Here is a 22602-nt window from a genome sequence, read left to right on the forward strand (position 1 = left end):
GCCACGCGAAACTAAGTGTCAACGTCATCGACAAACGGTACTTCGCGTCCCGTTTGTCGACAAATTCTACTGGACAGGATTTGTTAACTCTCGGCTCTAGCCGCATTTAATGTCGCATCCCCCCCATCTATAAAGGCGTTCTAAGCCAGGATGTTTCAGAAAAAACTGCGGTGACATTTGCAATGGTGAACATCCTGTCAAACGAATCAGGGTTAGGGTGAACACTGCCACCGGCACACGTGCCTGGCCAATGGGGCCACATGTATTGAACAAGTCCCTGCCACTTATCGTGTTTCGTACCTTCTATCACTCGATCCACGCGACGATCAATAGTCTCTGACAATCATTCCTTAATCACATATATATACTCTGTGTGAAAATTCATGCATCTATATGAACGCCTCCAGATGATGTGGCATGCCAAAGTCGGAGTGCTACCGACAATTTATCGCATTGGCTAAATCTTCCTGCCGAACAACCACAGCACCGTTCACTGCGCAAAAGCGGCTGCTTAGAGCTTAGTCTATGATACATGACTACACCATGCTGTCAACCGTTTACACTTTGCAAAGTGCAGAAACAAGAACCCTTCCCTCAACCCTGAAATTGAGACTGTCACTTGCCAATCGTGATGAATGTCTAATTAGGCTGGCATGTCTCATAGTATTATTACCGAAAACATGACTGTGGAAGTGACGATATCTGCTGCTTTCAGGCTAGCTCTCTATTTTGTATTTTGACTGCTAGCTAATGCCGCCAACCATACTACACGTCCCTCGATTCAAAATACACGGTCGTAGTCAGTCTAAACTCGATTCGCTCGTCAACTCCTCCCACAGATCACATATATACTTCTGTATCCCGTGTCCGTATCGGGTAGTCAGTAAAATCACACGATCTGCTTGATCGGCGCGTGTCATCCGATCGTCGATGGCCTTGATTACCGACCTCGTTAGACCCTAACCCACAGAGCTTTAGGACGCCGCACGCCAATATCCATTTTTGTGCTAGGCTACTTACCTTGGCCCGTGCTAGCGTTTTGTAATATGATACAGTATATCAGTCTCGGGTGCGGATCCGATCTGTAATCTGTAGTAATCTGTGTCGACTGGCGAACTAGTGTGCTTAGCGCGACTATGTTTCGAACTGGCGAACAAGGTCTCTTTACAACGGGCCAACGTAACAAATTCTACTTCGGGACATCGTTGTCTTATCTAGTCTAAAATTGGACGCCTGTTTTGAAACATTGATTCTACTTGCGCGCCCAGATCAGGAAACATCCCAGCTCAATATCTCTATAGCCGTAGTTGACCGGCGCGTGAATGGCAAACACGAGGCCGCGTTAGTGAGGCTAGCCCGAGACTGACTTTCTCCCGGCTATACAATGAAACGCAGCAACTCGTCGAGGATTGTCTGCTTGCCGGTCCGATAGATCCGGGTCTGATTGACTTAGATCTGATCTGACCACTACGGATTCATATCCAGCGCGACGTACCCAAAACGTCTCGCCGAGCCAAATGACGGTAAGCATGGCGAGTTGAAACCTTACTTTACCTTACTTTCGACGCAATACTCTGGGATAGGAGCGCGATAACAACAAAAGTAAGAGTAATAATGACACGGGCACCGTTGCGCTGGATCGTTCGATGAGGATTATAAATTAATCGGTCCCTCGACTGCCGAGAAGTACCATCCTGCTGCCAACAGGGAACATCCAATGCACTCTAGAATACTACACTAGTATCAAAGATGACACTCCGGCCCAGAATTAATTGGCGGCCCGTTGCCATTTACATTTGGTTGTATTGATCTCTATTCAATTCATGGGTTTCGATGCACAGCGCCGCAACCCAACCCCAGAAGTGAGCGATGCGCTAAACACTTTGCAACTAATGTAATGTACTTTGTATTACGGGGCTTTGTAAACTTCCTCCGTAAAGCGAGAACTGAGCGAATTTGGAATACCACTTACTCTTGGAATGCTATCCCTCATAATGTCAAATGTCAGCCATCCGGGTCGACCTTGGCTGCGCATAAATCAATCTGAGATAATCATTCACCAGTGTATAGAGCAATCGGGCGACGATAGCATATGTGAAATGTATCAGTTGAGCTGACATGGTTCAACAATTATCCCTGAATATAGTTCAATGTCAGCACCTATAAGTAACGGCTCTAAGCCTGCTATGTTCTAAAAGTGCTAAGCGAAATGCCACAAATGCGCTAGACCTTGCGGCCTTATGCAATTCATTGTTATTTTGGCTTCGTTGCATCAAGCGCCAAATTGACGCGTCGACAACTCATATCTTGCGATCGGCGAACACAAAAACACAACGCGACGGCATTCCGATGTATCTATCTACTAGAGCGCCATACATGTAATAGCTTGAATATTCAGACCTCACGATCATGCCACCCCCTAAGTCTGGCCAAGCAGAATTGCTTAAAAACTCCTCAATCACGCAATTCAATAAACCAGCGCCTCCAAACAAGCGAAAGGCAGGGAATAAAAATGGGCATACTGGTCCTAGTTTGTTGAATTACTTTAAGAGATTGAAGCCAGGCGAGAGCACTAGCATTGGGAGCACGGGATTTGCAAATCATTTAGGGGGTGGTGGGTTGTTTTTGGCAGGCGAAGACGATGACGATGACGACGTATATGAAAGCATTGTGAACGAACGCCGGGTTGACATTATTGAAGTGAAAAGTGATGAGCCTGTTAAAGATACTTCAATGCCTGTGCACAATGAGCGAATTAGCAGGTCGTCCGCAGTGCCGTTTGTTCTTGAGGATGAGGTGGCTGAGGACAGCGAAGAGGACAGTACAAGATTGACGGCGCTGTATAGTGCTTCACCTTTCGAAATCGTTCATGACGTCGCAGGCACGGCTACTCACGACCCTTGGGAGACGAACACGACAATCACAACTGAACAGTCGCTAGAAGAAATGGCACCCATCGCTTCTAGGGAGACAGTTACTTGTCCGGTTTGCTCCGTGGAACTGGTCGATCAGATGGAAGATGTGAGTCATTTCATTTTAATCATTTAAATCATTGAGCTGACATGATAGGTTATTGCGAGCCATGTGAATTCGTGCCTCGATCAAGCAGCCGCGGAGGATCTGGTGGAACAGGACGCTGAGTTCCCGCCAAGCGACATTGACGATGTGGACCACAGTAGCGATAATAAGGATGGCAGTAATGATCAGATCGACGATATCAGTGACAATAATGACGACAACAACTTTGATAGTAACGAGAACAGTGGCGAGAAGGACATCTCGTCAGATTATCTTGGCGACATCGAAATCAAGCAAGAACCACCATCCCCAAAACCATCCTCCGAGGACACATTTGAAGCCCAATCGTCAACCCCTCAAAATGCGCACGAGGTGCGAAATGCAATCTCGCAATTACTCGTAGGAAGGCGTGAATCTCAAAAGTGGACAACTGCGACCACAAAATTTCAGCGCCGCGAGAGTTCGACTAGAGGCAATGATTCGGCCACGAACTGGCAGAACGTTGATCAGATTCGGCGATGCCCATTCTACAAGATTATGAACATCGAACCTGGTGTTGCTGTTGATGCGTTCAGGTTTGGCGCCGTGCCGAATATATCGATGTATTTCTTGACGTAAGTCTCATGAGTTAGCAGAGCACTGCCAGAACCAATCAGCGTTGATACAAATAGACACTTTCATTCGGATCATTATGGCGGGTTATCTCAGACATGGACGCATGGCAAGATCTACTGCTCAGAAGTCACTGGGCGGTTAGTCATACAGCAATTACGGGTCAACCCTCAATTTATCGTCATGCTCCCCATGAATGAACGTATTGAGCTCGGTAAATTCGCCGTAACCTTAATTGACGCAAATCAGTACGTACTTCGTCGTCCTATTCCATCATCTCTCATGATGTGCTGACTGAATGCAGTTGTCCCGGCTCAGTGCTCTTCCTATTCGAAACCCGAAGCCAACGCATCCTCCACACAGGCGACTTCCGCGCAAGTCCAGCACATATAACCCACCCGTCTATTCGCAATAAACGCGTAGACAGCCTGTACCTAGACACGACCTACCTTAGTCCTAGATACGCCTTTCCGCACCAAGCAGACGTTGTGGACGCGTGCGCGGAAGTATGTTACAAGCTTACCCGAGACGACAAGTTTGCATGTCGCATAATATCGCGGAAATCGGAAGGTAATCAGGGATTGATGAAGAAATTGCTAGCTTCGATCACAAAGCAGGATGCGATCGGGAGGTGGTTGATTATTGTGGGAACATATAGTATTGGAAAGGAGCGTATGGCTATGTAAGTGTTTTGAGATTGCCTATCGTGGGCCGGTGCTGACGGCGCAGTGGGATTGCGAAGAAGATCGGCGCGAAGATTTTTGCACCGCCGAATAAGCGGAGGATATACACTTGCTTGCAAGACCCTGTACTTGACGGTTTACTGACAAGTGATCCCCTGGAAGGTCAAGTGCATCTCGTTAGTTTACAAGAAATACGGCCCGACGTGAGTGATTATCTATCACAAACCGCATGGCGGTTGCTAATTGGTATAGACACTCTCTGCATATTTGGAACATTTCAAGCCCCATTACGGCAGTATCGTCGGCTTCAGGCCAACAGGTTGGGCATATAAACCTCCCATCTCCCGCGGTGCCACACCCAAAGCGACGCCATCGGTTGAGACAGTAATCAACTTGTGGCACTCACCCTTCTCCGAATCCGATATGATCCCGTCCCGGGGATCGACAGAGTCCGTAATGTATTTTGACATACCCTACAGCGAGCACTCTAGCTTTCGAGACTTGACGTGTTTCTGCACCAGTTTGCAGATCGGAAGGGTTATTCCGACAGTTAACGTCGGGACACAGAGTGCTCGTGATCAGATGCGTGTGTGGTTTGATAAATGGGGGGCCGAGCGCCGAAGGTTAGCTGGTGTCCGAAGGGTCGCAGATGGGCAAACGAGGTGGTAGCTGTTTGGTTATAATGATTTTGTAAATAGCCTGGGGGAGTTAGAGGTGTTATATTCATGCCATTGATACAGATTCCAACTTAATAATACTGCCCCTGTCCACTATATCCGATCTTGACCCCATGCCTACTTTCCTCCACCACATCCTCTACGTTGTCCCAGTCAACCAAGCTCTTGGGTGGCACCCACTCGCTTCTCGGCGCGACAACTTCCCTCCCCGACGGCCAATTCCGTTTAATCTCCTTCACATCCGGGATCCTCTGGAACGTAACGCTATCATTCTGCGTCCGGTAACTTTTCTCCAGGTCCTCGAGTTCGGAACGTAGAGCTCTTATGTTCACTTGTATACCATCTTTCTGCTTCCCCCCACCTCCACTCGAAGAGGATGATGCTGAAGATGAGCCAAATACGCTCGGTTTCTTGTGCAGAAATTTCGACGAATGCTTTAATATCTCCGCCGCAGTCCCGCTCTTCAATTCCGCCCTCGCTGCAACACAAAATGCAATCGCAGACCCGACATCGCCCTTGCTTTCCCGCTCAACAGCCATATACCTCTGCGCGACCGCAGTCGCGTATGATTTCGCGTCTTGCAGCCAATTCTGCAACGCATCGTTTTGAAAAGGTGCTGAGAGCAAGGACAGTGCTGCTGAAAATTGTTCGAGTCCGTATATTGAGATGCGGGACATTAGACTTGCTGGTGGTGGTTTCGATGTCGACGGTGTGGATGGTAGGGATTTGTAGACGACGAGCAGGTGGAGCGAGCCTGATATTAGCTTTATTATTGGTGTCAGTGTCGATGGTTGTAAATCTAGCGGAGGCGCGCTACCAAGTTGTAGTGGATGTGTAGATAAATATGTCAGCACGGCCTGCGCGGATAGTAAATGAGCTGTAGCCTATTCCCATTAGCACACATGCCGTTCTTGCGATTGATCAAAACTGGTATAGAATTACTTGTTTCCATTTTTCTTCTGACTGGCCGACTTGGTAAGTTTCCTCGCCCAATGAAAGTAACGACAACGCATACGTGAGCAGCGTCATCGAGATCTCGAAATATATAGTCGGGACCTGGACTCTTTGGTTCTCAACGAGATGTACATGAGATGAAGTGAGTGGTAATCGCCAAGACGTAACTGGTACTTCTCGTTAGCAAATGCTCATTGTGGCAGTCCTTATGCCCTCAGCGGAGCAGGTCCAATTCATACCTATCTCGGCATCCAGCAATAAATCACCAGCTTCTAATCCTTCTTTAATCGTGAACACATGTGGTATATAATCCTCGATAGTCTACTTTTGTCAGCCACACCAAGAACTAACGACCCCATAGAATTCTTCTCTTCCAAAATCGAGCAAAATTAACCGACCTTGACGACTTCAAGCATGTCTTGTATGTTGCTCCTCTTTGCACGTTTCAAAACATCGCGTACCCGCGCCCGCTGAACGTCCGTGTCGGCAAGTAATTGGTACCGTTCAGTTGAGCTAATACAATTGCAGAACGAGAATACGCCAGTTGTTGGCAGCTGGAACGGGAAAATCACACTCATTGCTGGCTTTTTCTATATGTGGAGTGAATGGTGGGGAGACGTTCCGCATGGAGTTGTAAAGTTCATCGAACTGACTCGGTAACCATCAGGTTCCTGATCAGCAGCAGCAGCAGCAGCGTCCAATGGATAATCTTAGCGTGGAGGCAAAACCTACGTTCACTGACTTCAGTTAACGACACGCTAATCCGATGGATTACTTGGAAATAGTACGCGAATTCGCTAATTTTGAAAGGACGGACAGAATACAACACGTGCAATTCATTACTCGACATTTAGCCATAGTCAACTACAATTCATTCACCAAACACCAACCATTTGTACCGCTATAATTGTAACACTAGTTATAGCTTTGATATCAGGGCGATAATAAGATAAAGTTTTAAGTTTTGTAACCCATAATACTTCATATTGACTGAAAAGTAGCTAGCAACTGACCTACGCGGCATACTTAGGCAGAGGTTATTTTGCACCCAGATTCCCGCCAAGGTAAACTATTAACCTATAGTGAGCAAATTCTGCTCTCAAATTGATCTAGCTGATTAAGCGAAAGGATGCAATTCGCCATCGCACAAATCTGGAAAAATCCTTCTATCGGCACTAGATCAGCACCTGCACTATCTGCAAGCGCAACATTCGTCTCGTAGCAGTATCGCTCGCTGCTCGCAGCTCTTAAGACGGTGTGGACCTAACGAATTTATTCAGGATGCCTGTCACACTTGTATTAGTGGGCCCCCAAACGTCTTATTCTGGAATAAAATGCCGAGATCTGGTGATTCCATCTTGCATGCCGCCTTGGTAAGACCAGATGGCATCGAGACAAGCCTCAGCGCACAGCAATGCGCTCTAGAAGACGAATAATCTTGTCCGGTCTCCCACTTTGTGCTAACATCCGTGAAGCAACAGTCTGGGATCACGCATTTGCATACGTTCGGCTAGTTAGCAGTCGATGTAAAAAAGATTCTAATTTCTAAAAAGCTTCGTAGATGGACTGATTAACAATGATTATTGCATGCGAGACTTGGGAATTGGTCAAGCTGGCTGCAAAGAGGAATATCGAGGACTCGACGGTTGGACTTGGGGTCAGGGTTGTTGTTAATATCCGGATATCCACTACCAGGCAGGACATCAGATCAAATAAACGTGAACAAATGCATAAGTAGACAAAAAAGAATAAAGTCATGTGTATGTGCATTACTTCTGAGTTGACGAGGTAGCCTTCGATGAAATCCATGCCTTACTTGCCAACCGTTTATTTAAGTCTCTGAGCAATTTTTTACTATTGGAGGCATTTAATGCAGGAACAAGATCAATACCAATAAACAATGGATACTTAGTCACATGCAATAGATAAAACTTGAGTCATTGAGTAGAAATGCAATCGAGTGAAGGTATGAGAGGGACTATTATATGAAAGTAAGTCAAGCCAAAAGGCGCCATGCCATGGCCATGGCTGATAAATGAGCCCAACGCGACTCACGGTCCACCGCCAAAATCCAGCGGAATGCAAGGAATTACCTACACTTTCATATGAATTTTCAAGGCATTACTGAACGCCTACTTAAAGAATAGATTAAGTATAAACAATTATGATTGGGTAGCTGACCTGACTTCGTGATGTTCTGTCAATTGACTTGCTTCCAAAATACTACCAATGATTTGGCCCTCAAGCAAAAAATGAGTCACCACAGAAGGTTCGTGCGGCAAAAGGTTGGCCGCAGGCATTGTTTGATTGAGTACTGGTACTTTGAATGCTATTCTAGTGGTTCAAACTCATCCCCTGATTTGTTACTAAGCAGAGCGTAATAAAGTGAGTGCCTTAACTTCCCTTAGCGCGAAATTTACCAGATTCGCGGATGAAATTCACAAAATCACAAAATTTAACTTACGTAACGGCCAGATTTATGAATTTCGATTAGCCTGGTTTTGCGAAAAAGCTTACAGGAAGTTCACACAGTATAAATATGGTCGACATCCACTTCTAGTCGCCACTGGAATTTATATCTACCGGCCCTTAGACTAATTTTATAACAACGATGCAGTAAAAAATAAAACAACAATTATTAAAATGGGCCCCTTAATGGGTTGCTATGTCCACCGAAGAATTAGGATTAAAGTTTGTCGCACTATCGACGGCCAGGAAACAACTTTTGGCACTAACTCATCGTTCACGTTGGCCCACTACTACGCTAAACGCTTACACCCGCTGATTGCTCTCCTCTACTCTGCTCCCTAATTTGTCCCGACTAATCCACTAACTCAGTCATACAAATTAATTCTTATCAAAGTATATAGAATTACCCAAGTAAGTCTGCCTAATTTTTATTAATTTTCCGAGCTGCGAGCGCTTTGCAACAGCAGTGGCTTCTCTAAGGTACTGATTTCCGTGCCATTCCTACTGCATTTACATCAGCTTGCAGTGGGCACGCTTGGGCGTATATCTACACGCTTTCATTGCGATCAGTCACCGTTTCGTACTGTTCAGTGGATGGTTTAGCACTATTACAATAGAATCGAGTTTGATGCAGCAGTTGATAAATCCGCTGAATCAATATTGCGATCGAAACGCTGCTGCACGGGATTGATCCGTCCGGCCGGGCACCAGTACTTTACATTGCGAATTTTTTTGGATCTTTAATTTTATGATGTTAATTGGTGTGGTTTTACTTACAATTATCTTTTCGCAGACTACGTCATTGATCTGGTTGTCACCTCAGAGCCTGCGAATCGCACCCTCAGATTATCTCCGTTTTCAATCACCATTACGTCTCACCCTATTCCCTGTCGCCAGATTGAGACCGACGACGATTTCATGTCTATTTGTGATCCTTGTCGTCAGTCCCATTTGTTTATCTGAAATCTGACGTATACGTCTTGTCGGTCACTTGTTTGACTTACGTACGCTCCTTAGTGAACGTCAGAAGCCTACAGCCGCTTCAGTAACAACTAGTCATTCATTTCGTCGGCAGCGACATAAAATCACGATGGTCCCACCGGCAGATGTGAAACAAGGAATGGGTGAATCACCTTCATCCCAGCGATCACTCACCTCTTCATCAAGTCTCACACCTCCGCAACTGCCGCAGATCAACACTGCGGCCTCGGCAGACCATAAAACCATCCGTAAGCGGAATCGGGTGCCTTTGTCGTGTAACTTTTGTCGACAGAGGAAATTAAAATGCAATCGCGGGCATCCGTGTGAGAACTGTATGAAGAGAGGGGAGGAAGGGGCCTGCGTTTATTTAGTGGGAAATAACATCACGCAGGCTGTTGCACAGGTGGCAAGTAATCAGGGCTTACCCCCGCAATTGTTTGCTAATGGTGCGTTGAATGGGAACAAGCGGGCGACTGGAGTTGAGCTCCAGAATAGACTGGATAAGCTAGAGAGCTTGGTGTTAGGGTATTTACTTATTATCGTATTGGTAGCTGAATAGTTCTAATTTCTGATACAGGCTGATGCACACGTCTAGTGGGGATTCAGATAGTCCTCAGGATTCAAACGGAGAAGAATCAAGTAATCGACCCCTAGAATTGAAATCTACAGGCGAGCTCGCGCCAGATGTAGATGCCGTGAGAGAGTCTCTCGGAATGATGAAACTGGACAAAAGGGGCAAGGCCATGTATCATGGAGAAACGCATTGGGGGGCTCTATTGAATGAACTGAGCGAGGTGAAGGCGTTGTTTGAGAAAGGCAAGCAATTCCATGTCGATAGTACACATCGCTCAATGCGTAAAGATGCAGAAAATGGGCCCGAATGTCAGAACGGCTTTCCGTTTAACAGCGTGAGAGGAGTCGAACGGTCAGATATTTTGGCACTAATACCGGGCAAGGCCGAGTGCGATGTTTTCGTTTATAGATATTTTGAATTTTTCGATCCGATCTATCATGTACTTCACAGGCCTGTGTTTGAGGATGAATACGCTTCCTTTTGGAGTAATCCGGAGAATACCGATATTGTTTGGATTGGAATGTTATTGTGTATTTTGGCGATCGCATTGCAGTCCTTTCGCCAGGGTGAAGCGCCGCCATCGTATTTAGGACGAGAGCTTGACACGTGGCTTGGATGGCAGAAAGCGGCTGAAGTGTGTTTGGTGGAAGGAAATTTCATGCTGAAGGGCAGCATCGTGATTATCAGGACGTTGATGCTATGGCTTATGTCAGAAACACGAAGGGCGCTCAATGGAAATTGGATGGACAAGACTTGGGTGTCTGTGGGCATAATAATACGAATAGCACAGTCTATGGTATGTTATTCTTGGAAACGTATTTTAGCAGGCAGCTGATGAGATTTAGGGTCTCCATCGCGATCCTAAATGGTTTAATATCTCTCCATACGAAGCGGAAATACGGCGGCAAATGTGGTGCATTGTGACATCGCTGGACATCTTATTTTCAATTAACGAGGGCCTACCGTTGACAATACGAGCAGGCGAGCATGACGTTAGAATGCCCCTGAACATTGATGACGTTGACATCAACCCCAACTCACAGAAGATACCAGATTCTCGACCATGGGAGATGGAGACTAACACCTCATATCTTTTGTGCCATAGTAAGATGGCTAACGTACTGTGCCGGATTGTGTCTGGCACGTTCTCGCTGCGTCCGCGGCCAGAATACGATACAATTTTGGCGCATGATGCGGAACTACGAGCGACGTTTGCGAACTATCCGGAATATTTACGTGTTCCGCCTGAAGCGTCGAACCCGCTTGACCCGCCGCATATCATCATGCAGCGTTTCCTACTCGACCTACAGTACCGAAAGTCACTAATAGTTCTTCATCGACCATTCGCGGCTCGAGCACAAGCAAATCCAAAGTTCAAGCGCAGTAAGGACGAATGCATGGACGCGTCGCTCCAGATCATTCGTCGGCAGAATTGGCTGTACCATGCGCCGGCCGCGCGGGAGACGCTGAACACGTTTGCGTGGTTCACGGACGGATTGATGCTGAATCATTTTTTCCACGCATGTATTATGCTGTGCGTTGAGCTCTATACGAATATGGACTCCATGTCTCTGTTTCAGAGACAGACAGTTCGTGATGCAGTGGATGTATCGCGACAGATTCATGCTTCGGTCGGAAGGTACGACATGTCTGCGGCTAAAAAGCACGGGTTGATTGAGAGTTTACTCGAGAGGTTTTATGAGATGGAAAAGATGACTCCGGAAGAGCGTATGAATGTGCAGAAGAATGCGCTGATTCGGCGACAAAGTTATTCGGCGGATATGCCCTCTGGCATTTCGGAGCCGACGATGAACATCGATGTCTCGCGTGCAAACTACGATTCTGAACCACTCGTGGTCAATGAGACGCTGGGCATGCTGCCTGCGTCGACTAATATGGATAGTAATATGACTATGGGTGCGCTGGGGTCACAAGAACAGGGACCGATTACTATGCAAGTCGATTCTCAGTCTTTTGAGATCACGTTTTTACCAGAGGAAGATGAGATTTACATGGACGCGCCATTCAGGTTGCAGCGTCTCCCTGATCCGAATTGGTTGCAACAGGTATACGCGACGCCGCAACCACAACTGGATGGGTCCCCTTTGTCGCATGCGAAACAATCTATTCATCCCAATGGTTCTCTGTTTTTGAACGGGCTTAATGGAAACGGGGTCCACGCGGGCAGCGGCGATGAGCAGACTGAGGCCAGTTCGGTGAGTGTTGGTGGCGGATCGCGCGCTGGGTCTATCACGGGCCCTGGGACAAGTAGCAGCACGACCGCCTCTACTGAGATGCTATCGCCGGTTGACACGCGGATGATTTCGAACGCGGGAATGATGCTGATGACTCAGTCGCCAGGCAATGATGTTCCGCAAGGAATGAACTGGGAAGAATGGGATATGTTTATGCAGGGCATGGACCTGAACCCGACGACGTGGAACTCACTTGGGGGACTGGCTCCCGGAGGAGGTGATGGATTCACGAACGGGCCGCCTGGCTTTCAGGCAGTCGGATGGGATCTCAATATGCATACAGGATTGACACCCGAGCCTACCTTGATGGACACTTCGGACGGGATGGACGATCGGACGTCACGGTCGCAGGTGGCAACGGTCGTTGCATCGGCGCAGGCAGTTGTGAATGGGGTGTCATTCAACCAAGGCAGTGCGAACTTCTAACGTTTAAGCATCTTTCTATTTGAATACGGTTTTGTTCGTGAGGGTTATAAAGTTGGGAATAAGTGGAATTGTAATTGGAATAATAATTGGGACGGAGTTCATTACCGCATAGTTCAATTGCTCATAGTTTAATGTAGTGTGTGTACGACTATTTTGTCATATGTGTATATATGTTTCATTTGTTATATTATTATTGCGGAATGGGATGAATGGATTGGGAATAGTTATGGTTTAGAGTACAGTATGCTTGACGAGTGATTATTAATCGATATGTATGCGTGCTTAATCAAACAAGCAAGATTATGAAATAGAAATGAAATTATTGATTTGTGTGGTAACAAGGTTAACTAAACTTAACTTATAATTTTCGCAATCTGAAATTTATTGCTATGACATCATTGATTTTGGGCGTGTACTTGCACCAAGGATGGAGCGACCACCGTACGTGGTTGAGGGTAAGGGTGTGCGAGCGCACATGGCAAACGCTCTCGAAGATGCCGGTCGCATCCAAAAGTCGCGGTTCGTGATGTCAAAATCGCCGCATTTCATTCTACTAATTCTACCTCCACTACATACTATTCACAGTACTCGCCACGACGTCTGCACGCAGGATCACAACGCGCACCAGCACTCGTACTCGTACTCGCACTCGCCACCCCCCTCCGCTCCGCGAGCAGCGCGACTACAATCGCAACCGCAGTCGCTCTACGGGGTCGGCCATGACGAGGCAATCGCCTATGCACTACAAGACCCTCCAGAAAATGGAGCGGCTTAAGAGGGAGCAGGAGGAACTCGAAAAGGATAAGGAAATTGAAGAAGAAAAGGCCGATAGCATGCCAGTCGAGGAAGTCATCGACGAGAAAGCTGCGCTCGAAGCTGAGGCTACGCAGACGGCGGACATCGAGATGACTGATGGGTCGGTTGAACAGACAGCCGTCTGCACAACGGAAACCGTGGAAGATGCAGCGGTCGCACGGAGCGTCTCTCCAACTACAACGCCTTCGGCAGTATCGACACCAGCTTACTATGATACTCCAACCGCCGTCCCACGGACAAGCTCGTACCCGAACAAGACTCAGGTGTCGCTCTCCCGCCGCCTCGCACTCGCAAACTTGCCACCGATCACCCCCGTCACAACCCGCTCTAAAGAACGTGCTGCTGCTTCCGCAGATACAAGTGAAGACCACTTGCCACCTGAAGACCAGGGTGTGCCCACCGTCGCCATCGATCTCGACACCAATACAGACTACATCGCGCTGTCGTCAACGCTCGAGCTGCTCACTTCCCAGCGTGAAACGGCGTCAGAAGACATCGCAAAACTGCAGCGACTAAAACTCGGTGCGATCGATGATCCAGATGCGTTTATCGCAAAGCTGAAAAAAGAAGGCATAGTCGACGGCGCACCGAAAATGCAGAGTATCGTGCGCGCGCCGGTCGTTCGATGGAGTAAGTACGGCATCTCGAATCCCGTGCTCGAGAAGGAGATTGAGAAGGGTGTCGTTAGTCGAGACACGCGGTTTGGTGCCGTCAGGATATTCGGCGATCCTCCCGGTCAGCGGAAAGCCGGCGCTTAGAAATCCGTTGATTTGATTAATCTCGACAAAATTGGAGTTTATTGGTTATTTACGATTTACGATACTTTTTATTGTACATAGTTATATATCACTTTAAATCAAGTTTATTGTTTATGGATTGGGTAAGCTGGTTGTCTGTTCTCGCTCGTCGTAGTTTTGCATATTGCATCTTGTAAGTTGTGAATGACAATGAAGTGCTATCGTAATTGCTCGTCTGTGATGTATGAGTAATCGTGCGTTAGTCAATGGTACTTCGTGTGGCATCCTGCATATAGAATGCAAGCCTGCATCGTATCTCCTCAATTGATCGTGATCATGTTGCATTATGGCCCCTGAACAACCTGCACCTTATTCTTCGTCTATTATTCTTCATTAGCATTCCTCACAAACAGAATCCGTTCGCACAAGTCTCACCTGCCACTTCTTCATATCCTCCTCAGTCTTCTTATATTCCTTCACAAGCTGCTGCAACACACTTTCCACGCCCTTCGCGTTCGTCTCTAGTGCAGGAATAACCTCGGCCACTGTCCTCTCCACCAGCACACCGCCAATCATCCTAAAACACTTGCGCGATCCAGGAAGAGGCTGAAGCGTCTCGAGAACTAATTTATGCTCATCTCCTTCAGATTCTAGTTCTCCAATTTTCTGCGCGAGTTGCTGAAGTGTTGATTTATAGGAGTTATACTGCGCCTGGAGATCTATCAGCTCAAACTTGTTAGTAATTTTGCAATAACACACAATTAAAGTACCTTACCGGCTTGCTTCTTACTCGCAATCCCGCTAGCCGCCGCACTTGAACTACTTGATTCCTGCATTAATTTTGTGACCGGCTTTTATATAGTCGTGCCTTCGATTCTTCGCAAATCATCGTGATTTAGCCCTACCCTTTCGAGCTGTTTCTCACCTCTGTGGCGGTGCTGTGGCGTTAATTTGCGGATCTTGTCAATTCCGACTACTTCGATCTGATCGAGTAAAATTAATAGAAGTCTTTGCTCTTGACATCTCAATTTTGTTTCCACGTCAATTCTCTCGGGATGCATCCGAACCTAGATCACCCCGACTTCATAGGTATTCTCCATTCTCCATCTGATATGGCACCACCCAACTACTAACGGTTACACAGACTGCTCGAGCCTCATCCAAGCTCTAAACGATTGTCACTTCAACCTGTCATTTATGGAGCGCCAATTCAAGTGCAACAACATAAGTGACGATGTCAAAAGGTGTCTGCACGATGCCCGTTTGCTCCGCCGCCGCCAGAATAATGAAGAAGGACGACAACGGGCGGCAAAGATAGGGGCGTTTATGAATGGGATGCGGGAGCGGGAGGAGAGGGATTATGAAATCGCGAGACAAATGGCGATGAAGGAGTTGGCGTTGCGAGATAAGCTGTGGAAGTGAGTCTGCGCAGGAGATATTGTCGACTTTTGTATATAGCACATATGGGTTCGGATTGGTTTGGTGTCATTCTTAAAATATGTAAAGTAATTCTTCCGTTCCATTGTTAATGCAGTTACATTACATTACATATACAACGCTTCCCTATTATACATGGCTAATCCTTCTTTATCCTCTTCCTCTTCATACTCTTCGCCTGTGTTTCTCCATGTTTTCCGGCGTTGGATCGTACTTCTCCTTCCAAATCCAAGACTGCCCAACCTCCTCCTTACCTGCCTTCTCCGCCATCCTGTAAAACTGCGCTGCCATGAATTTATCCTTCTTGCACCCAGAGCCTGTCAGCAAACACCAACCAGCCTCCAGCATAGCATCCGGATCCCCCAAATGGGCTGCAGTCTCATAATATTGCTTGGCTGCAACTGCATCCTTGTCCACACCCCAGCCGAACCTGAAACAATTCGCGAGTTCAAATATGGCGAGCGTCAGCTCACCTTTTGCGCCTCCTGCGCCCGTTTTACGGCTCCGTGGCGTGAATTTTGTGTTGGCTTTCTTTGCCTCATTTTCAATGACGGCGGAGTTGGAAGCTGCCATGCGCAGGTAAGCTATCGCTTTGTCGGGGCTGGCTTGGATGCCCCAGCCGTGGCGCAGCGCAAGGCCGTATAGGACTTGCGCCAGTGCGTTGTTGTCTCCATTCGGATCTGCCAGGCAGCCGAACATTTGCGTCGATTCTACCAAATCTTATTGCAACATCAGTATAAACACTTCCGCAACGGAATAGCAACGCACTTACCTCCTCTCTCATGTAAATCGATAGCAGTCTGAATATTCGCCTCCATCTCCGGCGTCCCAACACTCGGGCTCCTCTGCCGCACCAAGCGAGAGTCCGCTACACTCAACTGTCCCATACGACGGACAACACCGCCATCGGCAACCATCTCCTTCGTCGCCAGGGCAACCGCACGATTCTCCCACGCCTCCTCCGCGCGCTGGATAACCGTGTCCGACCGTTCCAGGCCAGGAATCATCGCCTCATCCGGCAAAGCCGGCAAGTCCTCTGGCACATGTACAGAAGACGTCTGGCTTGCGCTCCGATGCCGCCCATGCTTGAATATGCTTGATGCGGAACTTGCGTCCGAGGCCGCGCGCATGCGGCGGAATGCGGCGCTGAGCCTGTGGCGTTTTGAAGTTGTTGAGGCGACAGAGGAGGAAGATGCGGTGCTTTGTGTGTCGTCAGCATCATCGCATGCAGTGTGAGGGGAAAGGTGACCATCAGCTGGTATCTGCAGAGGTAGTGGTAATGCTGAGACAGGTGCTGGAGGACGGTAATGGTGTGGGGATACCGGAACAATTGTTGGATTTGAATCTAACATGTACTGTTGGTGTGCTCTTGGGGACGGTTGCGGTATGGATGGCATAGGAGGTCCAATGTATGATTGCGGCTGTTGCGCAGATGGGTCTAAAATGGATGGACCGGCTGGTTGAGATGGTATATGCGTACTGTTGGATTCCTGCTCAAATTGGAGTACTGATTCCGGGTCATTTTCATCCACATGAATAATGACCTTTGGAAAAGCAGTAGCTGATGACTGCTCGCCTTCATGGTCGCTAATATAAGCCTCCAGATCTTCGCCGGTCACCGCCTCACTCGTAAAATCATTCTCATTCTCATCCAAATTCGTAATATAAAGACTACTACCATTACTCTGCATCGACAACCTATTACCGTTCAAGAGCATCGGCGAGCCCGACGGGAGAAACGACTCAGACTCTTCGTTCATCATCAGAGTTCTCGGACTGGGACTACCCTGCTCTGCCGCGCAAGCTGCAACAAGATCTTCATCTTCGCTACTGTCTACATCGGAGTCATATGGCGCGTCTTGAAGCGTGACTCCTTCCCACTCAGGACGCTGCCGTGAACGAAAGCGGCTAGATCGTTGTGGCGGAGTACCACATTCGACATTCGGACTTAGGTCCCGGGGCTGCGAAGCGTGCATCGCATTCTCAACTCTGATGAATCCATCTGACGGATCTTGTTTTCGTTTCGAAAATGGAGGCATTACTACCTCGATAATATTCGTCGAACGAGGATAACCGCGATCATAAGGATACCTCAGCGGATATAGTGATCAGTTAATATCGTAGCTTTGGTCAAGCAGGTCCCTTCTATATTCATTCCATGTTGACTTTGGTGGTAGGAAATCGAGGATGCGGGGAGATGATGCTTACCCGGTAAATAAGGGGCTCTACACTGGCCTATATGGTACCCGGTTGGCAAAGGTAGCTGACGTGTACAAGATGCTCACTGAAACTCTTACGCCACCTTACCCCGCAGAAACTTCTCAAATAAGGCAGTTCTTGTCTGAGCTATAGGATTTGTTTCGTTTAGTTTCGGGGTCTTAGTCAAAAGATATAATATATGTCAGCCTCGTGCGGCGAGAAGGCGTCGGATAACATTGCCGCGACATTGAGCGACGGGGACTTCTTATTGGCACCGCAATTTATGAAGACGGTCTTGGTCTCCAGATTCGTTCCCGATGCCAGCACTCTGGCTGAATAGCAAAAGGATATATCTAGAAATGTAGAACTAAGTGCGAGAGTGCATTTTACGCCTTGGTTTTGAACAGCCTCACATGGAATATACAGAGGATAAGATAATAAATAGTAATGCTGAATGGAAACATTTTGCCGTTACGGGAAAGTCCCCTCTCTCTATAGTCGCATGCAGCATAGCCAGCATACATACTTAATATCGCCCTTTAAAGAGATTGCAGGGTATCACGATCGAGCAATTCCGTTTACCTCCGCGATTGCTAAAGTCAAACAGATTATAAGTCATTCTAATTTATATATATACAAATACAGTGCGAGCAATCTCGCGCTAACCAATCCATGAAAATTTTGTCGTAATAACCCAATTTAATAATAAATGAAGAAACGAATTTTGAAGTCTGTAATGCAAAAACACATTCCCGCCAAGTCGGTGGTCACTAAAATACATATTGATGGTACAAAAATCTTTTAACCGTATCGTCTTAACTGTATTATAGCAAGTTTAGTTGATCGTTCCGTTTGGGTAAAGAAATATGAGAGTAACACTCACACTGTCGAGAAGGGCCTGTAGTTCCTGGTCTGACTTTTTATTTGCAAGACTAACGATTGTAAGCTGTCATTCAGATGCTCCACAATAGGATCATAGGCGCTATCTCTATTGATAGAAGAGATTTACCTTGGAATCAATGTCTTCGCTTCCTCCGCATCCTCGCAAGATAAAGATCCTGTGACCGATTAGTATCAAATATGCGGGAATCCCACAAGCTTCTTCTGATAGACACAAAAACTAATTCAAGAGTACCTAATTGAGCAATTTCAAATGGGTGTAAGTCCGCATTTTCGGGAGTTTTCAAGATATGCTCGACAGCGCTCACGGTATCCTCATCTCTGAATCTCGCAAATATCGACAGATATTCTTGCGTTTTTCGCACAATTCTGGAACGTCAGTCAGCATCAATGCCGAAATGTAAAACGACGACCATACTGATTCGATGACAGCAATTCCTCCTCATCCATATCATCCTGCTCCATGTCGTCATACCCCCCACCCTGCCCATTCATCTCCCTCCTCCGTTGCCGCATAGCAGCCATCATAAGTAGCCTTACTTCCGACAGGTTCAGCGCGATCAGCGGCATCTCCTCGCCGTCGTGCGAGACCTGTTTGACATCGAACTCAGGCCCGAGTTTCAGCACAGACGCGTCGACGTCCTCGATCACACCATTGATAAGCCGTCGTGGCCGCGGTCGGGTAGCAGACATGCCGTATGGTGGATTTCAGGGTATGGAATGGTGCTAGTACGGAGACAGAAGAAAGTCTTCTCTAGCAACGAGCGGCGAGTGCGCTTCGTGCCGGGCGTCGGGTACCGATATACGCGAGCAGCAAATGTCGAGTAGGAATGCAGAGTATCGGTTAAGATGAAATATGTGAGATTGTTCGGCACGATCCCGAGGATCAGTGTAGCGGGGCGAATACGTATGATGCTGAATTAGAATGGACGTTGTGTGAGAGAAGTGCGGAAATATCAGATGTGACGCTGGTCGCAGGCGCTAATCCAGTTTAGGAAACAAGAAAGTTAAAAATAAGGGCAAAAGCTGCCTTGGTGCTCGACTTCGTCGACCAAAAAAGAGTGTATTTGGCCGAGATACCTTTCTTATTCGTTTGTACTATGGACCTATGTTTGACATTATATTTCCTTTTATTTAGCACACAATGGTAGTGTATTCGTTATACATTCTCAACAAAGCCGCTGGATTGATTTACCAAGTATGCATCTCAATTCCCTTAAATCCATTATTGATTTGTAACAGTCCATTAGCGTGATTTCAATGAAGGGCTGAAGCGATTATCATCCAACGACTATCTCGTCCTCTCCGGCACCTTCCATGCGTAAGCGTCTTTTCTATTTACAAAGTGGGAATACTAACCATATTTCCAGTGTCTACGCAATTGCATCACAAATATCTCCAGTACCATCCTCGTCGGGTATAGAAGTGCTAGAAACAGAAACATTTCGACTACAGTGTTTCCAAACGTTAACAGGTACTATTGCTGGTCCTTCTGTCTGTCTGGGTGTACGGTGGCTAACAATGATCAACATAGGTACCAAATTCTTGTTAATTTCGGAACCAAGGCAGCAAAATACCGACGCAATTTTACGACGAATATACGAACTATATGCAGATTATGTCATTAAGAATCCGTTTTATCAAATTGAAATGCCGGTCAGATGTGAACTCTTTGACCGCCACCTTGCCACATACATCAGAGGCATACCATAGGTTATCCTGACTTGCCATGGGTGCTACGGTTCATTTGCTTGGGTCATATGTCTGCTTTACTTAGATTCCTTTATTTATGTATAAGAATCGTTCCGGAGTTTAATAGCGTTTTGTACGATATGTGGGGTCGTTTCGTGGGAGTATGGCATTGTACATTTGAATGCCCGTAATTGAGAAGTAGATAGGGACAGGTTTAGTCTAATTAAGTAGCGACTATGCATATTGTTCGGATATATGATGGTACTGGTCAGCGTTGTCTAGTTGCCAAATAATATAGAGACTGTCTTGTTCGAGTGCCAATTAGCGGTCATTACATTACTATATCTGAAACTATATAATGCCATCTTGTGCTCTGAATTAATAACATTATAATGACTGTGCACAGACAGACAGGTGCATACTCAAGCCTCAACCGAGCCGTAATCACCATCATCAAGATACGCCACAGTTTCCACAATACAATGCGGCCGGAACTGACAGATGTTGCACGAGACCAGCTCATTTCTGTAGTAACTTATATATATCCCTAGTCGACAATGTTTTCTGACTCGATTTCAGATACCGAACTTCTGTTGCAGTTGCTCATCTGGGGGTATCTACTCACTCCTCTCATCAGTTAGGCAACAACACGATTGGTTCTGTTAGGCCACTATGGATCAGTGCTCGGAGATCGATATGAGAATTATACAGGGCATGGCGGGTCTTGTTCCGCAGTCATTGAAGATGCATCCTGTGCTCGGAATAGACTCTGATAACAACTCTTTAACGTTGTCTTCTCGAGCCTCGTCGGCAGAAAACGACAGTTACTCACCAGTGACGCAGGACACGCCGCATCTAGAGGAGAATGAATCTGTCGGCTTTTGGCCCTCACTTCGTGGCATTGCGCAATCTTTTGTGGAGAATTATGCAAAAGGTGGAGTGATGGTCCACTGCGCTGCATGGTACAAGAACTAATTATAGAGCAGAGCTTGCTCCGGAAGATTATTCTGCGTTCAAGCCGATTCCTGTCGATCCTAAAGTCATGTATGACGATTCTCTCGATGACGTGGATGGAAGCTCAGAGTCAAGTGATAGTGAAGAAGAGCAACCGGCATTATCCACGTTAATCCCGTACGGCGCGAATAGCCTTGTTCAATTAGCAGTCACGAAGGATATACACGACGTGAGTCAGAAGTACATGGCCACTAAACCGACAACGATTCCTGAATTCTCGCGGACGCGCGGAAAGAATCTGGCCACCCTCGATGTTAATCCGAAAATGTTCGATTGTGAATCTATGTCATCGGGCGCCAAAACTGTACGCACAGAGATGTACCACGAGTACGCGAATAATAAAGAATTAATCGCAAAATTCGAGTTTGCGCGAGCCATCGAGGAGGACCTAGGTACTTTCTTTACAAGGATAGAAAATCAACTAGTCTCAATCGACGCGATGGACTCAAACAAAGTTTTAGAGCAAGTAAAGGAAATACATGACGAAGTGCAGATTAAATCAGTACAATTGAAGGACTTTGCAAGGCTGCTTCAGGAAAGCACACTTGATCTGAAGAAAGCAGCGAAACGATTGGAAATGAATGTATATCACGAATGTCCGTCGCCGTTCCAGAATAGCTACGTGAATAATCTAGAGAAGAACAGACTAGAAGTTTACTACGACGCTGTCCAGATTATGGATGAGTACGATCGTTTACTGGCAATAGAGGATATCAGTGAAGGGCACCGACGTAAACTTATGGCAGAGAAGAAGGAGCTATGGCGTGAGTTTAGACAGTGGGCAGCCAGTGACTCGAAGAATATTGCCACCCGCACAGCCAAGACTTATTCCTTTTTCTTCCGAACACCCCGGGTGTCATTATTTACCACCTGATAGTCTACGATGGAGGAATATCTAAGGAAAAATGATCCATATATCGACGATGCAGCGCTCAATGCTACCATAGGCTATCAACTGACTTGACATAGCGATCTCTCGTACATGAGCAGATGTGCAGTTCAAAGGCCATGACATTAGTACAATCCAATGCTACCAATAAAATACTAAACATGACGCTCATACTTTACGTCGTCTCTATGGCAAACATTAAACCATTAAACGGATCCCGTCAAGAAAAAAAAAACTCCAATTCCAAATCCATATGAAACACATAACGC

The 22602-nt window shown here is 46.8% G+C and overlaps 10 protein-coding genes across 10 annotated transcripts; 6 read left to right on the forward strand and 4 right to left on the reverse strand.

Moving 5' to 3' along the window:
* Window positions 1–3555: 3555 nt before the first annotated feature.
* On the forward strand, window positions 3556–4982 carry V1513DRAFT_377965 (beta-lactamase-like protein; the record flags this gene model as incomplete). Its single annotated transcript, XM_066894965.1, has 5 exons — window positions 3556–3632; window positions 3690–3878; window positions 3935–4312; window positions 4360–4516; window positions 4566–4982. 5 exons carry the CDS (start codon window positions 3556–3558, stop codon window positions 4980–4982), a joined length of 1218 nt encoding a protein of 405 aa, XP_066754112.1.
* A 39-nt stretch (window positions 4983–5021) lies between these two features.
* Window positions 5022–7005, reverse strand: V1513DRAFT_29019 (uncharacterized protein). The gene is made up of 4 exons (XM_066894608.1): window positions 6343–7005; window positions 6184–6265; window positions 5933–6111; window positions 5022–5874 (listed from the first exon to the last, which is right to left on the reverse strand). Exons 1-4 carry the CDS (start codon window positions 6520–6522, stop codon window positions 5062–5064), a joined length of 1254 nt encoding a protein of 417 aa, XP_066754113.1. The 5' UTR covers window positions 6523–7005; the 3' UTR covers window positions 5022–5061.
* A 2264-nt stretch (window positions 7006–9269) lies between these two features.
* Window positions 9270–12649, forward strand: V1513DRAFT_468405 (fungal-specific transcription factor domain-containing protein; the record flags this gene model as incomplete). Its single annotated transcript, XM_066900124.1, has 3 exons — window positions 9270–9919; window positions 9972–10764; window positions 10814–12649. The coding sequence occupies exons 1-3, from the start codon at window positions 9504–9506 to the stop codon at window positions 12647–12649; spliced, it is 3045 nt and encodes a 1014-aa protein (XP_066754114.1). The 5' UTR covers window positions 9270–9503.
* A 547-nt stretch (window positions 12650–13196) lies between these two features.
* V1513DRAFT_442630 (uncharacterized protein) lies at window positions 13197–14369 on the forward strand. Its single transcript, XM_066897684.1, has one exon. The coding sequence runs from the start codon at window positions 13369–13371 to the stop codon at window positions 14221–14223; it is 855 nt and encodes a 284-aa protein (XP_066754115.1). The 5' UTR covers window positions 13197–13368; the 3' UTR covers window positions 14224–14369.
* V1513DRAFT_442631 (Prefoldin beta-like protein) lies at window positions 14247–15104 on the reverse strand. Its single transcript, XM_066897685.1, has 3 exons — window positions 14978–15104; window positions 14638–14921; window positions 14247–14582 (listed from the first exon to the last, which is right to left on the reverse strand). The coding sequence occupies exons 1-3, from the start codon at window positions 15036–15038 to the stop codon at window positions 14547–14549; spliced, it is 381 nt and encodes a 126-aa protein (XP_066754116.1). The 5' UTR covers window positions 15039–15104; the 3' UTR covers window positions 14247–14546.
* V1513DRAFT_442634 (uncharacterized protein) lies at window positions 14877–15753 on the forward strand. Its single transcript, XM_066897686.1, has 2 exons — window positions 14877–15291; window positions 15347–15753. The coding sequence occupies exons 1-2, from the start codon at window positions 15258–15260 to the stop codon at window positions 15622–15624; spliced, it is 312 nt and encodes a 103-aa protein (XP_066754117.1). The 5' UTR covers window positions 14877–15257; the 3' UTR covers window positions 15625–15753.
* Window positions 15754–15804: 51 nt separating this feature from the next.
* V1513DRAFT_457995 (uncharacterized protein) lies at window positions 15805–16769 on the reverse strand (the record flags this gene model as incomplete). The annotated part of the gene is made up of 2 exons (XM_066899663.1): window positions 15805–16358; window positions 16412–16769. 2 exons carry the CDS (start codon window positions 16767–16769, stop codon window positions 15805–15807), a joined length of 912 nt encoding a protein of 303 aa, XP_066754118.1.
* Window positions 16770–18435: 1666 nt separating this feature from the next.
* Window positions 18436–19654, reverse strand: V1513DRAFT_442644 (HRDC-like protein). Its single transcript, XM_066897687.1, has 5 exons — window positions 19157–19654; window positions 18974–19107; window positions 18848–18896; window positions 18722–18770; window positions 18436–18657 (listed from the first exon to the last, which is right to left on the reverse strand). The coding sequence occupies exons 1-5, from the start codon at window positions 19429–19431 to the stop codon at window positions 18640–18642; spliced, it is 525 nt and encodes a 174-aa protein (XP_066754119.1). The 5' UTR covers window positions 19432–19654; the 3' UTR covers window positions 18436–18639.
* A 182-nt stretch (window positions 19655–19836) lies between these two features.
* Window positions 19837–20814, forward strand: V1513DRAFT_442646 (Sybindin-like protein). The gene is made up of 4 exons (XM_066897688.1): window positions 19837–19936; window positions 19989–20059; window positions 20109–20212; window positions 20273–20814. The coding sequence occupies exons 1-4, from the start codon at window positions 19883–19885 to the stop codon at window positions 20449–20451; spliced, it is 408 nt and encodes a 135-aa protein (XP_066754120.1). The 5' UTR covers window positions 19837–19882; the 3' UTR covers window positions 20452–20814.
* Window positions 20815–20877: 63 nt separating this feature from the next.
* Window positions 20878–22511, forward strand: V1513DRAFT_442651 (uncharacterized protein). Its single transcript, XM_066897689.1, has 2 exons — window positions 20878–21364; window positions 21417–22511. The coding sequence occupies exons 1-2, from the start codon at window positions 21103–21105 to the stop codon at window positions 22316–22318; spliced, it is 1164 nt and encodes a 387-aa protein (XP_066754121.1). The 5' UTR covers window positions 20878–21102; the 3' UTR covers window positions 22319–22511.
* The last annotated feature ends 91 nt before the right edge of the window (window positions 22512–22602 follow it).

The sequence above is a fragment of the Lipomyces chichibuensis genome, assembly GCF_038497645.1.
Source record: "Lipomyces chichibuensis strain CBS 12929 unplaced genomic scaffold V1513scaffold_11, whole genome shotgun sequence".
NCBI classification, from domain to species: domain Eukaryota; kingdom Fungi; phylum Ascomycota; class Lipomycetes; order Lipomycetales; family Lipomycetaceae; genus Lipomyces; species Lipomyces chichibuensis.